This window comes from Plectropomus leopardus, chromosome 2, assembly GCF_008729295.1.
Source record: "Plectropomus leopardus isolate mb chromosome 2, YSFRI_Pleo_2.0, whole genome shotgun sequence".
NCBI lineage: Eukaryota > Metazoa > Chordata > Actinopteri > Perciformes > Serranidae > Plectropomus > Plectropomus leopardus.
In genome coordinates this window covers 12,697,985-12,714,128 of record NC_056464.1, presented here as the reverse complement: position 1 = coordinate 12,714,128, position 16,144 = coordinate 12,697,985, and the positions used below count along the sequence as shown (strand labels likewise).

Below are 16,144 nucleotides of genomic sequence, written 5' to 3'. Positions count from 1 at the left end.
AATGTCATGTTGGTGTTGCCAACATGATGACATGACATATCTATGAGACATGCAGCTATTCTGCATCCACTGAACAAAGACAAAAACAAATCAACCTCGACTGTCAGCGACTGAAATCAAACACCCTCACAATTAAAATTATCTGGAGCTCAGATCAAAGCTAGCTTGACAGTCAGTCATGATGAGCATTAGGTGCCTTTATTTTTGTCAAAGTTAGAGCAGAGATTGTTTATAAATTAGTCCATCTACCTGGCAGTTTTGAAATCAACCTAAAAAATAGAAATGAAAATGTTCTACAGCACTAATCGTACCTCAACTTGTTCTGTCAACATGAAACTTGCAGTGAATGTATTTCTGCACGGTCACTGTTGTTTTCTCTGAGCTGTAGATCATTCAGATTGCAGACATTTGACTTGTTAACCTGTGGCCTGACACCTGTCAGCACTCAGCTGTAGAGGGCAGCTCAGCTGTCAATCAGTCTCATGGAACAAGTCAAAGGTCAAAAGTTGACAGGGTGTCACCTGTCGAGGTTTATAGTCGGAGCCTATAGTTGTGCTGCAATACTGAAAGTTTGACTCCATTTTCTCGGCTCATTTCCTCCATCTTCTTTTTGCTCCATTGTGTTATTAGTGGATTTCTTGTTTTGAATCTTATTGTTTTGCATTGTATTGTATGTCACTGCATCTCACGAGACTATCGAATGAGTCAGAAACATAACACGTGCACTGACCTACCAGTTTCTCCTTGCTTGTCACTTCAGGGTCAGCGGCTATCCTCATAATAAACAGCAGTGGCTGTAGCTGATCTGAGTGACCCCAGCTTCCCTCTTTCTTTCTTTGTGTATGTGTGTGTTTGTGGTTTTGGCAATTTACTGTTGGCTCACCAGCAGAGTACAAGGACTGCTCGCCACATGTAGATACTTCCTCCAGTAAACTTTACCCCCCTCACTCCTCTCCTTCTTCTTTACGAGGCAAAAAAACACAATCAATCATTTTTATTGGTATCCCTTGTTATACTGAGCACTTCTTATTTAACTGCCTGGCCAGCACAATAAACACCACTCAGTGAAACAGTGTGCAAGAGAAGAATTCAAAGATGTTCTCAAGTCCTTTACATTTCTGTAGATATGCGTGCAGACGCTTGTTTGACCTTATCTGTGTGTGTCTGTTAGTGTGCACTGCTCTAGTGTGTGCGTGTCTGACATCATGCATCACTAACCCATCATGTGGAACAGCCGGATCTGTGCTGACAGCCTCTCCTTCAAACCAGCTGCAGCGGATGACAGAAAGAAAGTGAGAATGAATCTTACCGTCCTCCTCATCAGTTTTTCATCCTCCCCCTCATCCCTCCATCCCTTCATCTGTGCTGCTGGAGCAAGACCAAGAGCGTTTAACCAAACACATGACTTGGCATGTGCTACTTCATTCCCAGTGTGTGTGTGTGTGTGTGTGTGTGTGTGTGTGTGTGTGTGTGTGTGCGTGCGTGCGTGTGTGCGTGCCGGGGGCGTGCGCGCATGTGTGCAACTGGATATCTCACTGCTGCAAAAACCAACTATGTGCTCATTTCCTTTCAGGTGACTCCCACCTGTACCTTAGCACCAGACCTGGTAAGTGTGTGCAAGTAGTTTTTTATGATGTAATGCAATCTGTTACTGCTGTAAACTTACTCTTTTCTGACTGTTACAGCACGGCTCAACAAAATCTGCACCACAGAAGAAGAGAGGCTCCATACCAAGGTACTGAGAAGCCTGCACCACACATGAAACAAAAGGAAGTCGTATTTTATTTACAAAATGGATGCACTGAAATGCACAATAAAAGAAACATTAAGAAGCTTGAACTTTGACTTGTATTAATCTCCTAATGGTTATTTTGGCTGCACTAAAACAATGAATGCTTAATATGTCCAGGAGTAAAAGTGTGGAACAAGTAATGGAGCACGTGATGGAGCGACACTATGACTTTGACCTCACCTACATCACGGAGAGGATCATCTCCGTCTTCTTCCCGCCGGACCTGGAGGAGCAGCGGTATCGCAGAAACCTACAGGAAGTGGCCTCCATGCTGAAATCTAAGCACCAAGACAAGTTCCTGGTTAGTCATAAAACAAAAGCAATATAAACCTCAGATTTAATTGATCTCCTAATAAGACTTAATCATGAGTTCATGGCTGCTATACAATGTTTTGTTAAAACATATTAAACTGATTTTATTTGCATATTTGTCTTACTATCCAGAAAGGCTATGGCTTTAATTCTTGATTTGTCATTGATGGGAAGTATGTCTTTCATTCCACTGTTTCCTTTTAATCTCTCTTTTTTTTATGCTGTATTTTTATTGCTCAGTTTGTGTTTGATGTGTAAAAATAGTTTTGTGATATTATCTTTGCCTTTTCCAGCTACTGAATTTATCAGAGAAGAGACATGACATCTCCAGACTGAACCCAAAGGTAAAATTTAAATGATGACAGATCACGGTGGGTGCGCACCACTAGTGTGCTGGCCGACGTACGCCTGCAGTGCAGTGAGTGGCTGGAGTCTGCACCATTAGATGGGTATTGTAGCTGGCAGATTTTAGTGGCTAGAGCAACATATACATCACCACAACCACATCTAATACAAACACAATAAGGTGAAGAGAAATTGACAAAACAGTGAACCACTGAATGTTGTTGTGGCTTAAATAAAATCTTATTGTGTACATTACTGTGTACAATTACTTGTCAGTTAGGAAAGCTACCATGCCTTTTGCTCTGTAAGCCGACATTGTTGTTTGTTTTGTCAGCTTGCTGCCTCTGGCCGACAGATTTCACCCCATCTAAACAGCTTTCCTGACCCTCACTGTTAAGTGTTGAGCTGTGCACTGAAATGGAGTGCACCCACTGTGATCATTCTGTATTTTCAAGGTCAATGGACAGGTTTGACTCATTCAAAAAGCAGAATTTAAACCATCTTCCCTCCTCTTTGGTTCAGGTGCAGAACTTTGGCTGGCCTGATGTTCATGCCCCACCCCTGGACAGGATCTGTGCTGTTTGTAAAGCCATGGAGACCTGGCTGACCTCTGACCCACACAATGTGGTGGTTCTCCACTGCAAGGTCAGTGCAACCTGAATCCACATCTGCTTGCTTAACTGTGGGAAAAGTTATTTCATTGTCACTTTGATCTGTGATCCTCTGGCAGGGAAACAAAGGGAAGACAGGGGTCATTGTGGCAGCCTACATGCACTACAGCAAGATATCAGCTGGGTAATCTGCATCTTTATTCATCTAATAAGTGTTACATCTGTATGTGTTCTGTGATGTTGTCCCCTCCTCTCTCCTGCAGCTCTGCTATGTGTGCTGCATCACCTAATGAGGTGCATTGCTTGGCGAGGTGCACCTGGCCTGGGAAGGAGCTACTCAAGAGCTCCTTTTCCAGCTGCTCTCTTTTGCTCCTGGAACAGGAGCTATGAAGCAGCTCCTTTCCATGCCAGGTGCACCTTGCCAAGCAATGAACCTTGTAAGGTTTAAGCACACCTGGGCAGACCTACAGAGGTGACAAAGTGTAGAACACAAACAACTGTAACACAAGGCACTCTTTAAACTAGCATATATGTAAAGATCAATAATCCATTTGAATTCGCTCATGCCATCAAAGCTGCATTTCAATGAAGAAAAAAGTTGATTCATATCAGCCTTACTGCTACTTGGTGTGGAAGCCGAGAACAGCCGTGCTTGCAATCATTGCAATCAATGCCATTATCTGTAGACCGCAAGTTAATCATTTTGCTTTGTCAAGAAAATGAGCTTTGTTATCTAGAGATAACGAGACAATCAATCTGTTATCACAAGAAAACAGAGGGTCATTTTCTTGTATTAGCTATAGTGTTTATCAGAGATCAGGAATGCTATGCCAGCAGGCACAGATGGCATTTTGACAACGGTTGTATTTGACTTAAGCTGAATATGTCATTTCAAGGATTACTGACTATTGATCAATACATCATATTGTACTTCAATCAAGGTCTAACACAGGTGGAAATTGCATTATATCTTTCCGTTACAGATAACTTTGAGATCAGTCTGTCAGTTATGACAGTGGTCTTGGAGGCTGAAATGAGGTGTGATCAAGTAATCCAGTCACTATTTTTTGAGGTCTATATTTATCCCACGTTGTGCAAAAAATGACTTCTGTTTTATTGTCTAAAATGACCTCACTTGTCTCAAAAATTCAGCCTTTTGTTCAGTCAAGAATCAACACAAATTATCCCATTATCAGGAGAAAATACATTTTGTTATCCCTTGATAATGACGGCTTTCAAAAAATAATTTCAAGCACTGCCGTACTCAGCTTCTGTAAATGTTATGTCCCAGTGATTTATCTATTCAGTTGTATGTTGTTGTCATCACAGCCCAAACCATCTTTGATCCTTTGATCCGTGATAGTGTTTTCAGAGTGATCACTGTAGAGCAGAAACTAACAATTACTTTTATTATTGGAGAATCAGCAGATTAATCATTTGTTTTATGTATTTCCAAATAGGAGTAAAATATGAACCCCAACCCCCCGAAACCCCAATTTGCCAGAGCTCACATTGACATATTTAAATTGTAAATCCCAAAGAGATCCAGTGTACTCTACTTGCAGAAGTGTAATTTGAGAGATTGAAACTAATTCGTTTTACAGAGCCCTTGAAGTTATTGTCTAGTGCTTTTCATAGTTTACCATGTTTTTTTCATTATCACAAGATAATAATTTGTGCGTGTATGATAAAAAAAATTCCCCTTATTGCATTATTCCTTAAAAAATAAAATTGCATTTTATCCATTATAAGATTGCCCACAGTGCTTTTACATCTTGATTTTTATTGGCAAACTCTAACCAGAGATAATGTAAAGGTCCAAAATGTCAACAAAGCTATATTTGTAGAATAAAGTTGTAGGCAAAATCAACAAAAATAGCCATGACGTACTTAAAAGGCACACTAATACTTCTTAATTTTGCTTTGCCAGATCTGTACGAAAGCATTCATTAACACCCCTCTGATTATGTCCACAGAGCGGATCAGGCTCTCACCACTCTTGCAATGAGAAAGTTCTGTGAAGACAAAGTGTCCTCTTCCCTGCAGCCCTCGCAGAATAGGTGGGACACAGTCATTTACCTGCCTCTTGTACTAAATATCACTGCTCGTGCTGCTGCCATCCAGTCATCCCAGTCGCTCCCTGCTCTTATCACTATATTCCTCTCTCATTCAGGTACATCTACTACTTTGGCGGGTTGCTGTCAGGTACCATCAAGATGAACAGCAGTCCTCTGTTTCTCCACCAGATCCTCATTCCATCACTACCAAACTTCCAGGCGGGAGGAGGTCAGTTTTACAGAAACCATGGCTGTATAATAAATTGCAGTGCAGTGATGGTTTACGATGCTGCAGGAAAAACACAATAAAGCCTTTGTCTGCAAACTCTCTCCTATGTTACAGTTTTTCTCCTCAACATTTTCGTCTTTATCTTCAGGTTTCTATCCATTCCTGAAAATCTACCAATCTCTACAACTCGTCTACACTTCAGGCGTCTAGTAAGTACACGGCCAGTAGACCAGTCACTGTGTTTTCAGCTGACCTCCTGCGGGCAGACTCCTTTCCTTCCCCTGTCCCTCTGACAGATGTTGTCTATATACAGGCTGCTGTCTGTGTTTAGGTGTAGGCTGCTCTGTGCTTATGTTAATGTTAACATTGTTTACCTCTGTTTTACCCAACTGAGACATGTTTTGACTGGTTTTATGTGTGTTTTAGACTGGTGTGGCCGTTTTGTTTTTGTTTGTTTTTTTCATTCTGTGTAAATGTGTGTGTCCAGTGATCCCCAGAGCTCCAGGGCAAGAAAGCTGTGTGTGACTATGGAGCCAGCGCTGTTATTAAAGGGGGACATTATGGTGAGAAATAGCTGAAATGAATGTAACTAATTGGAAACTTTAGTTTGATTGAAGTCCATATCCGCACATTACATCACCGCAATAGTTACCAAACCTCCATTGTTCACTAAACTGCTCTAATAAAGTGTTTTTTTCTTTCCTGATTTTGCTGCACTTTTGTAACTTTTCCCAGAAGAATGAGTCGATTATTTTTAAACCACTTAAAAATCTTCTATAGACGATGAACATGCATGCTCAGTTATTTTCTTACGCTGCCTTGCGTGCCTCTTTGAGAGGATAAAGACATTCAGAGCCCTTAAGGGCCTAGATAGACATGCATGTACTTAATGTGTCCTGGAGGGTAATCAGCTGCTACAGCAGCAGCACAAACTGAAGACATATGATCCAACTTAAAAGAACACTATAGAAAAGCAAATTGAAATTTGATTTACAGTTTTTTTCATGCTTGTCTACATATATATAAACTCTCTGAGACAGTCCATGTGAGCTTCAGTATCTGTATCACTTTTTGACTTGCATTCTCTGCAGGTGAAGTGCTTCCACCGGCGGAGTCGAGCAGCAGAGAGAGAGGTGGTGTTCAGAGTCCAGTTCCACACCTGCACTGTCCATGGAGCTCAGCTGTGGTTTGGCAAGACTGAACTGGACCTGGCCTGCACAGGTATAACAACATAGGCTCAGTAGCTTTGTTGGAAATGCATGAAATAGAAAGTAGAATTCTCTGTTTTTGGATGGTCAGGAAGGCATTATGTTGCATGTGCATAAGGAAAACTTGAGTACTCCATCACTGCTGTTAGTTCACTATAAAAGTGCTTTACTGCAAACATTTGAGAATACTTTCAGGATATAAATCAACAACTGAAACTTCTGTCTGTATATTTCTATTGCTTTCTTAAAACGTTTTACATGGCGGTATAATTCAAGACCCACTTATTGCTCAGTCCATTGTGGTATGTGTGTATTTTGAGACAAATATCAAATGGCAGTGTCAGTTTAGATGAAACAGATATGCTTGTACACGGCTCGGTAGGCAGCAGTCTCATGACAGTTGCTCTAAGTGCTACATGCTGACGTATGCATATAATGTATAAATAATAACACCCACACTCTTGCATGAAAGTTTAAAAAAAAGATACAATTCTTTTAAGTGTTATGCTCTGTTTCCATTATGAAGAGTGAAAGCACGTATCTTTGGTGTTTCCACTTCACAGATAGCACTTTCTTGTGAATGTTTTTATTAGTCTCTGTAGTTACAGCCTGGATATTTTAGTCACTGCCTTTATGCTTGTCTTTCTGTAGATGACAGGTTTCCTCCTGATGCTACAGTCGAGTTTATCTTCTCCAGCGGACCAGAAAAAATGAAAGGTGAATATCATCAACTGCCTGTCACTGCTTCTCTCTCTCTTTTTACATCTTTATTTGCTTCATATCATAATGACTGCTTTCCAAGGTCGAGAATATCGCAAAAATGACGCCTCCATTAAGGTGGACTACAACACCTCAGACCCAGTGGTCAGGTGGGATTCATATGAGAACTTCAACCTGCGCCACCAAGACAGTATTGAAAGTAAGAAACGTGCACACATAGGTGTAAAAACTAAGCTTTATGTTAAGAGGGTCGCACATTATATTACACCTCTGTTTTGTTTCTGCCAGATATCTCTCATACGAGGGGCCCCCTGGATGGCAGCCTGTACGCCCAGGTGAGGAAGCGTCGAGGGCCAGGCTCAACAGCCTCAGCAGCATCACCCAATGGATGCCTCACAAGCAGCCCAACAGTCAAGCCTCAAACTCCCAGCCAGCCTCAGCCTCTTAACTACACGCCCGATTCTAGCCGCTCCTCACTTCCCTCTGATCAACTGGAAGACACATCTGCGTCTGTAAACCGCCCAGAGAAAGAAAGCACTGACTCTCCATTGCGGAGAGGAGGAGAAGTGGAAGATGGAGCAAAAGAGAAAAGAAGAGGGAAAGAAAAGGATAGAGAGACAGCGATTTTAGATGACGGAGACCTGTCAAGTCCTCAGCATTTGAGGCGAGAGCACTCGTGCTGTGGTCGAGCTGCTGTAAAGTGTGGCGATGGCGGGTGGGAGAGAGAACGCGAGCCCTGCCTTTCTGATATTCATTGTCTTGGCCGTTGCAACAGTGTTAAGAAGAACCCAAAAAGCCAAACTCTGCCAGCCTTGCCATCTAAATCAGTGTCCCCGCCTCCTCGTTCGGCTCATATGGAACTCTGCCATCGACATAGTGCCCATCCTTTACCAGAGTTGCCATGGGAACGTCCACCCCCACCCCCTCCCTGTCTCCTCAGGCCTTGCTACCCCTACTCCAGCCCTGAACACACACACCCACACAGCCACACCCTTCCGGCCTTAAACAGACTCTGCACTGGGGAGGAGTGTCACCTCCTCCATTATTCCAGCCATAGTCCAGCCTCTCATCTCTCCCATCAGTCACTGCCCTCGAGCCCTTACAGGGAAATGTTCTTTGGCTCTCCAACATCGTCCCCTGGTTGCCCCTGTCGAGACTGCTCCAGCAGGCGTGAGCACCAATCAGCTTCAGTTAGAGCATTCCACCCATTGCACCCCGACCCATCAGAAAACACACACTGGTCCCAAGGACCTGGGGTGCAACGGACAAGAGAGGCGCCTCCGCTGTGGGAAAATGAAAATCCATGGGAGGTGGCGAGAGAGGCGGAGTTCTGGCAGTGCAAATCAGTCGTGCCAGCATTTCGTGTCTGCCACTCACCTTTGGATCAGAGTCCAAACCCAGAGCCTAGATATGCCTTCGGACCTCATCAGGGCTACCCTAGCCCCCAGTCTCTGATGGATGTGCGGGATGGAGCCAGTAGCGGTTACCACACCCCTCCGCAGCCCCGCCACTCCTGTCCCTGCTCTCCTTATCAGTCATCCCCAGCAGAGAGCCATGAGAGCCGAGGTTATGCCTCAGGGTACCACTCTGGATCAGCCTCGCCTCTGCCCGCCAGTAGCCCGTCTCCTGGGAGAGGCAGGCTGCCCGAGACCCCCTCTGGATGTAGAGACCAGCAGCATGCTGAACATCACAAAGGTGAATGAGTTGAGGTTACTTCCTTTTTTTACATTAAAATAACATGTTTGTGACTTTGTATTTTTGTAATTTCTTTGTTATACCTCCATCTTATCATGTGGTATCTCACTCCTCAAAGTGGAACAGGCCAAGGCTGATGTGGAGGATGACATATCCCAGGGTTCAGAGGGTAAATCAGACTCTAATGGTCAGTCAAGCACCCCTGGACTGGACTCTGATCATGACTACACAATCATAGGAAGCAACAGTCCTACACACACAGAGGACAGGTGGGTGAAACTTTTCATTTTTGATATCTGCTAATTGGAGGTATAAATCACAAATTTTATCATGATCACGTGTTATATAGATGCTGTGGGCAAAGTTATGATATTTGCTGACATCACAAAGTTTGCCATGATATGATTCTGATTTGATTTATTTCATGGGCCAACTCAATATGAGCCCATTTAAGTAAAAATTATAATTATAAAAAAAGAGTAATTCCTTTACTCTTGGCTGCTTGCTATTGTCTGCCTGGCGCTAGGCCGCTTGCACTGTTTGAATTTTTAGGGAGGAGGTGCGTTTAGACAGAAAACTGTATGACAGACACTTTGGGTCATTTCAAAATGAAGGCGTGTTTTAAAGATGAAGATATGTATTGATGTTTTCTCTCTTTATCAATGGTATTGCGTCATTTATTACTAAAACACTATGTCAATCCAGATCAGTACATCATTACACCACTACTACTAATGCAGATAGTAAAATTGCATGTTTGTAATAAATATCTTTGTTTTCATACTTTGCCTTTTCCTTAGTGTAACTGCTGATAGCCCTTCTCAAAGCCAAGAATCCTCTACACATCTGGAGTCCAACACAAATAGTAGCAAAGCTATCACACCAGTACCAAGAGAAATGCAAACCCAGTGTCCGAACGTATCCATAAGCTCCACACAACTATCAGTTGAGCAGAGTTTGAGCTCTGACAGAGCGCTCGGAGCAGCCAAGATCACAGGAAGCGCAGAAGTATCGAACCAATCACAGACTTCCAACTACGCCACTGTCATCATAACTCCAGTCCAAGTGCAACTGAATGGCTCTGCCCTTCCCAGTGATACCCCATTTGACAGCAGCAGAGGTGTATCAATGAACCCCTCTGCCAGTCCCAGTTCTAGCCCTTCCACCACTTCCCCAAATTCTCCCATTGGCTCCCCAGACCTTCAGTCTTCTCCCCAGCGCTCTACATCAGCGACAGACTCAGCAGTACTAAGACTGACTCCAGACAGAGACAGCTCGGCCGACACCAAACCACCATCACCTGTGCCCGATGGATATCATACACCAACCTTCCCATTAGCATCTTACTACTACCCATTGCTAAACGTCCCTCATGTCCCATACACTGGGTACACTGCAGTCACCATCCCCGCCATCCAGCCTCCGCTACCTGAGAAGAAGCGTCTTTCATCCACTCCAGGATCGCTTAACGGACACAACTCTCTGCTCCGCGTCTCCTCAGCTCCTTCACCGACGCATCACGTTACTTTCTCCCCCTCTGTGGGAGAGCAGAGACGGGGGTCTTCACAACACAGCTATAAGGAGGAGGCAGACATCAGGTTCAACGCCAAGTTTGTCCAGGACAGCTCCAAGTACTGGTACAAACCGGGCATATCCAGGGATCAAGGTGAGAGTTACAATAAAGGGTTATGATATTTTATTGATGCCGCATCTCTTATTTTACACCACAACACCCATACTCTTATGTGTCTTCTCCACTGTAGCCATAGCTGTTTTGAAGGACAAGGAGCCAGGAACTTTCCTCATCAGAGACAGTAACTCCTTCCAGGGGGCATACGGCTTGGCCCTAAAGGTGGCCACTCCTCCTCCTAATGCCAACATCACCTGCAGTAAAGGTATCAATCATGAATGTTGTATTGTTAATGTCTATAAGATGGAATGACACAGTAGGAAAAGCACAGGTGTCAATAATGAAGTCACTGATGGCTTAATTCCATTTAGCTGATTAAGTTCAGGTTCAGAGTCCTGTTATTGTGGCTCACTGCCACACCGGCTCTGTTTACACCTGGTATTGGTATGCGTCCTAGTTGATTGGATCACAAGTGGACAGCTAAGTACAGCTGTAAATGCACCCAATGTGTCTTGAGATCTGATCTGATCTGATCCTTACTTAGCTTACTGGAACACTTGAATAGGGCCATTAGTAACATTATTAGTGACACCTGTGCTTTTCCTACTATGACAAGTCAAAATGTCTGATATGTCTTATGAACAGTCAAGTCACATGATACACACATTTAACTAACTGTATAAATTTGATACCAATATCATGTATTTCAGTGGTAGAATAATTACATGACTTTCATTCATACACTAAGGATGTTTTTCAATCAGTCCTAATGATTATTCTTGTGCATTCATGTGTATGTATCTTCATTTTTGCTGCAAAAACATCAAATGTTGATGATGGAGTCTATGATCATCTGAATCTATTTTTTTTGTATTTTTGTTCATGTATCCTAATAGAATAAGTTCCTCAGAAAGACAGCCTGCCTTATTTTTCATCCTCACTCCCTCCCCTCTCACCCTCGTCTCCTCTCTCCCAGGGGACCCTCAGGAACAGCTGGTGAGACACTTCCTCATTGAGACCGGGCCACGGGGAGTGAAGATCAAGGGCTGTCAGAACGAGTCCTACTTCGGTCAGTTATGTGGAAGACACAACTGCCGCAATACACACATATTTAGTTGATATAGTATGATTTTTAAGCTTGTAAACCAAGAGAAAGGGTTTATTGACCTCCTTGCCAGTTGCCTGTTATCCTTATTTTAATGCCTTCTAATCTGTCATAATCATAGTCTGGGTAACCTATTTTCTCTTTTCTGTCTTTGTCTCAGGAAGTTTATCTGCCCTGGTGTACCAGCATTCAATCACTCCCATCTCTCTGCCATGTGCCCTTCGCATCCCAGAAAAAGGTCAAATCTGTAACATTTAGATGTCAGGATTTTTATTCCAAAATAAAAATATCCGGCTTTTTATATAAGATATATTTATTATGGGAGAACAATTTAACACTTCAAAGAACAGCAGGTTATTTCAACAGACTGGATCTTCAATAATTTAAACTGTCTTGTTATGTAACTGAAGGCTTATGATGTTTCAGATCTGGTCGGGGAGCTTCAAGAGATGCACAGTGCAACAAACACCAGCACAGCGGCCGACCTCCTCAAACAAGGAGCAGGTAGCACATGCACAGGCTCGTTTTGTTCTACTGATTTTGTCATATGAATTTATATAGTGGATCACAAGCAGTTCAATAGTTGCAGTTCTAACTTTTGACCAGCAGAGACTGCTCAAGCCTCATTATGTCCATAGCATTGAGTTTTAAGAGCACATTTGTTTATGTTTATCTATATTTTCTCATGTCTCTCATGAACAAGCTTGCAACGTGCTGTACCTGAACTCTGTGGAAACCGAGTCACTGACGGGCCCTGAGGCAATCTCAAAGGCAACCAAGTGTACTTTGGCCCTGAATCCACGTCCTGTGGCAACAGTGGTCCACTTCAAAGTGTCTGCTCAGGGCATCACTCTAACCGACAGCAAAAGAAGGTACATCTCAGACACTTCAGTCTTACCATTGTGATGGTTTTAATTCAGTCTGACACATGCACACCAGTTTGATAGAAATCAAAAGTATTTAAAGGGACACTTAACCCCCAAATCAAAAAACATATTTTTCCTCTTAATTCTGGTGTTATTCTTCAGTCTAGGTTGTTTTGGTGTGAGTCGCCATGTGTTGGAGATATCGGCCATAGAGATGTCTGGCTTCTCTACAGTATAATTGGACTAAATGGCTCTCAGCTTGCGGTGCTTGAAGCAGGAAAAAAATATGTTTCCAAAACAGCAATGTCTCTCTCTAGAAATCATAACTGGCTTACTCAAGATAATTCACTGACCTTGTTGTGAGCAGTTTCATGTAGGAACTATTTTCTGTCCATCTGCGTTGCCACACAGAAGATCTGCTGCTAGCTCACCCTTCAACACCGAGCTAACTAACATTACAACTCAGCAGAGAAGGACGCCATTATTGTTTACATCTCATGCCGTCATGAGACTCTTGTCCATAAGATCCGAAAACGGTTCTACGCAGATGATCTTGACTAATAAACAGCACTACAGACAAGATAGAAAATATTTTTGATTATGACATAAACTGTCCCCTTTAAGCAAATGCCAAAGCAAATAAGTCAATATTGCTTGTGTGTACACAGGCTGTTTTTCAGGAGACACTACCCAATCAACAGTGTGACTTTCAGCAGTCTCAACCCCCAAGACCAGAGGTGGGCTGAGACTTATCAAACACACATTGATGGAATGGTTTTGATAAAGACTTTATGTGCTTATTATACATGTTACTGCTTGTAATCTTTAATAAAGGCAGTAACATCTGTGTGCTTTCTGCTGCTGCACAAATACTTCCTGTATTTACTTATATTTTATAAATATAAGTGTTCAGTTTGTCTGCTTTTATACTGTGAGAGGTGAACGTAGATTGGTAGTCACTGCCTAGTATTTGTAAAACAGTCTCCATGTCTTTGTTATTCATGTTTTCCTACGTTTTGTCTCTGTGTCTCTATCTGTATGCCCGTGCTTCAGGTGGACTAATTCTGATAGCACTTCAAGCAAGTAAGTGCTTGCTTCACTGTGTGTTTATTTTTCTTGGCAAGTGATATCACTGACTGGCACAGTGTGTTACTTTGCATGGCAGTTAGTCACAATCAGATTTTTGAGACAAAATCTGGTTTCTTTCAAGATCAAATCATAATAGCGCTCCAGTCTTTTGACCTCTCACGTCTCGGTTTTGCTGCAGGATGTTTGGTTTTGTGGCGAGGCGGACAGGCAGCGCTACAGAGAACGTGTGTCACCTGTTTGCAGAGATGGACCCTGAGCAGCCGGCTGTGGCCATTGTCAACTTTATCAACAAAGTCATGCTGGGACCACAGCTACGCAGATGAGAGAGCAGGAGAATTTGGACACCTCTGGACTAATGGGGATTTGGGGGAGATGTTAATTTGATTGTTCATTAAGAGAGAGTGTGTGTGTGTGTGTGTGTGTGTGTGTGTGTGTGTGTGTGTGTGTGACTACATTTGTCCTTGCATTTGTACAGGTGGCATCACTGTGCGCAGCTGTATGACTGTTTTAACAGAATCCAGTTCTGACAGATCACTGCTCTGTCGGGCGAAGTAGTTTATATGACATTTTAAAGAGCAAATGGTGAAAGAGGATTTGTTTGATAAGCCAAAGACTGATCTAACTTTGTTTGCCAAATGAGATTGACATGAGAGTTTGGGTTGTTGTTTTTTGGGGGGGGGGGGGGGGTTTAAATATTTTTTTTATTCTATTTGTAAACCTGTTCACATAACGGACAACAGACTTCACAAGCTGTGTAAGTGACAGTCCATAATGTTTTTCTGCATCAACATCTAAAGAAAACGTCTTCAACAAGAAGTAAAATATGAGAGCCATGCTTTAAGGTGTAAACTGGCATATCTGCAGTTTACTTTGCAGAGTAAAGGAGGCAATTAAAGATAAGACATTATATATTTCGATTATCCGAAGACAATCTGTCTTTGGCTATGTTTTGACTCAGTGGTTAAAAACTTATTTGTAATAATTAACATTTTGTCATCCATGCAACTATACTATTAAAAGTGTATTTTTGTTGAAATGACAAAAACAGATTTAAAGGCATATTATACTAAACTTGCTTACTTAATTTAAAATGTGTGGCCACTAACTACAAAGGGGCGGTCGGACCTAAAACAGAGTTTACACATGTAATTTAAAACCTGAATACTCACATCATTTCTACAGCTACAAATAATTTTAAAAATCCTTTCTTTGTGAAGTTGAAAATGTTATAGAATCAAATAATGTTCTCATATGAGAAAACCCACAAGGTCTGCAGTGTTAGTAATGTCATTATAAAAAGAGCCAGTACCAGAAAAATCTCTCCATATCACACATTAGTCTCGGTCCTTGGTCCCTATATAACTAACTAATATCCACGGCAACACATAAAAGGTGACTTTTGTTTCACTTTAAGCCAAAGACTTTGTTACTGTGTAAAGATATTTTGAAAATTTGATTATTCTATCAGTACTTTTTTGTTGTTGGAATTTGTGTGTTTTGATACAGTATTTAGAAGATGACTACAGCACAATTATTATTTTTCATAATGGATTTTTATGTAAAAGAAGTAATATATTTTAGAAGAAAGGTGTATGTCATATTTGACAGAAAATGTAATAAAACCTAATCAAGTCAATGCAAGTGTATGCTTCTTCATTGCAAGACTTCGTGTAAAATATATTTTGAGATATTGTACTTATTTGCAGCATCATAAATTGGATGTTGTTTTTTGTTACTGTCATAGAGCAAGTATTGAGTATATTTGTAGTGTTGTATCATTCTTCTATTTTGAACGTCTGAACTTATTTTTCACCTTGAAACAGCAGGATTTTTGACGCGAGCGTTCATTTTTTTTAGTGACAGATCAAAAGGATGAGGTCCCACCGAGATTTGAACTCGGATCGCTGGATTCAAAGTCCAGAGTGCTAACCATTACACCATGGGACCAACTGCACCGAGAATGGCCATAGAACAGTACTTGTAGATAAAATACGAGATTGTTACGGTCAATGTCTATCTATTATATTTCTTTGCATGTCTTTGTTGTTGTTAATGTAAAATATGCCTTTGTAAACGGACGAAATATTTGCCAACCACCCCGTGTTTCGGTATTGCTAGTTAGCTAACGAAGGCTAAGTTAACCTAGCTAACTCTGGCAAGCTAGCAAAACTCGCTGTGTTTGCTCAGTAACAGCAAGCAACGGAGGGTAAAATCAGAGGTAGCTTGTTCATAACATACGCGGCCACCTTCAGGTGCAGACAGTCGAGCACACGCGTTTTTCTAAGCGAGCCTGTTGCTATTCATTACTGAAGGTTTGATGGTCACTTCAGTTACTTTCAATCATGTCTGCTAGCTAGCTACTCCTTATCCGATCTCGGCTGCTCAAAATAAAAGCTCTGTCTTCAAAATAAAACATTACATTACGTAACTGCTCAACTATATGTAACTATTTTTTAACTGACTGCATAAACAGTAGAAAAGAAAA

At 41.9% G+C, this 16,144-nt stretch overlaps 1 protein-coding gene and 1 non-coding gene across 5 annotated transcripts in view; one reads left to right on the top strand and one right to left on the bottom strand.

Annotated features, from left to right (window-relative positions):
• The window catches only part of LOC121954012 (tensin-2-like), a 37,430-nt gene extending 23,329 nt beyond the window's left edge, over positions 1–14,101 (top strand). Inside the window, exons 1-25 of one of the 4 annotated variants that reach the window (XM_042501335.1) lie at positions 1,084–1,292; positions 1,574–1,606; positions 1,686–1,735; positions 1,910–2,093; positions 2,398–2,448; positions 2,972–3,094; positions 3,180–3,244; positions 5,037–5,120; positions 5,234–5,346; positions 5,495–5,555; positions 5,834–5,909; positions 6,438–6,567; positions 7,206–7,271; positions 7,357–7,473; positions 7,563–8,969; positions 9,088–9,238; positions 9,770–10,635; positions 10,733–10,864; positions 11,576–11,668; positions 11,865–11,942; positions 12,131–12,208; positions 12,408–12,576; positions 13,239–13,307; positions 13,624–13,653; positions 13,838–14,100. In XM_042501335.1, the coding sequence (XP_042357269.1) occupies positions 1,224–1,292; positions 1,574–1,606; positions 1,686–1,735; positions 1,910–2,093; positions 2,398–2,448; positions 2,972–3,094; positions 3,180–3,244; positions 5,037–5,120; positions 5,234–5,346; positions 5,495–5,555; positions 5,834–5,909; positions 6,438–6,567; positions 7,206–7,271; positions 7,357–7,473; positions 7,563–8,969; positions 9,088–9,238; positions 9,770–10,635; positions 10,733–10,864; positions 11,576–11,668; positions 11,865–11,942; positions 12,131–12,208; positions 12,408–12,576; positions 13,239–13,307; positions 13,624–13,653; positions 13,838–13,982 (4,440 nt within the window). In that variant the 5' untranslated portion in view covers positions 1,084–1,223 and the 3' untranslated portion in view covers positions 13,983–14,100. Of the gene's footprint in view, positions 1–1,083; positions 1,293–1,573; positions 1,607–1,685; positions 1,736–1,909; positions 2,094–2,397; positions 2,449–2,971; positions 3,095–3,179; positions 3,245–5,036; positions 5,121–5,233; positions 5,347–5,494; positions 5,556–5,833; positions 5,910–6,437; positions 6,568–7,205; positions 7,272–7,356; positions 7,474–7,562; positions 8,970–9,087; positions 9,239–9,769; positions 10,636–10,732; positions 10,865–11,575; positions 11,669–11,864; positions 11,943–12,130; positions 12,209–12,407; positions 12,577–13,238; positions 13,308–13,623; positions 13,654–13,837 lie in introns of those variants that run through there. The other 3 variants (XM_042501320.1, XM_042501343.1, XM_042501327.1) reach the window with 3 other exon arrangements.
• Positions 14,102–15,534: 1,433 nt separating this feature from the next.
• On the bottom strand, positions 15,535–15,606 carry trnaq-uug. Its single transcript has one exon. It is a non-coding gene; the product is annotated as a tRNA-Gln (tRNA).
• Between the last annotated feature and the right edge of the window lie 538 nt (positions 15,607–16,144).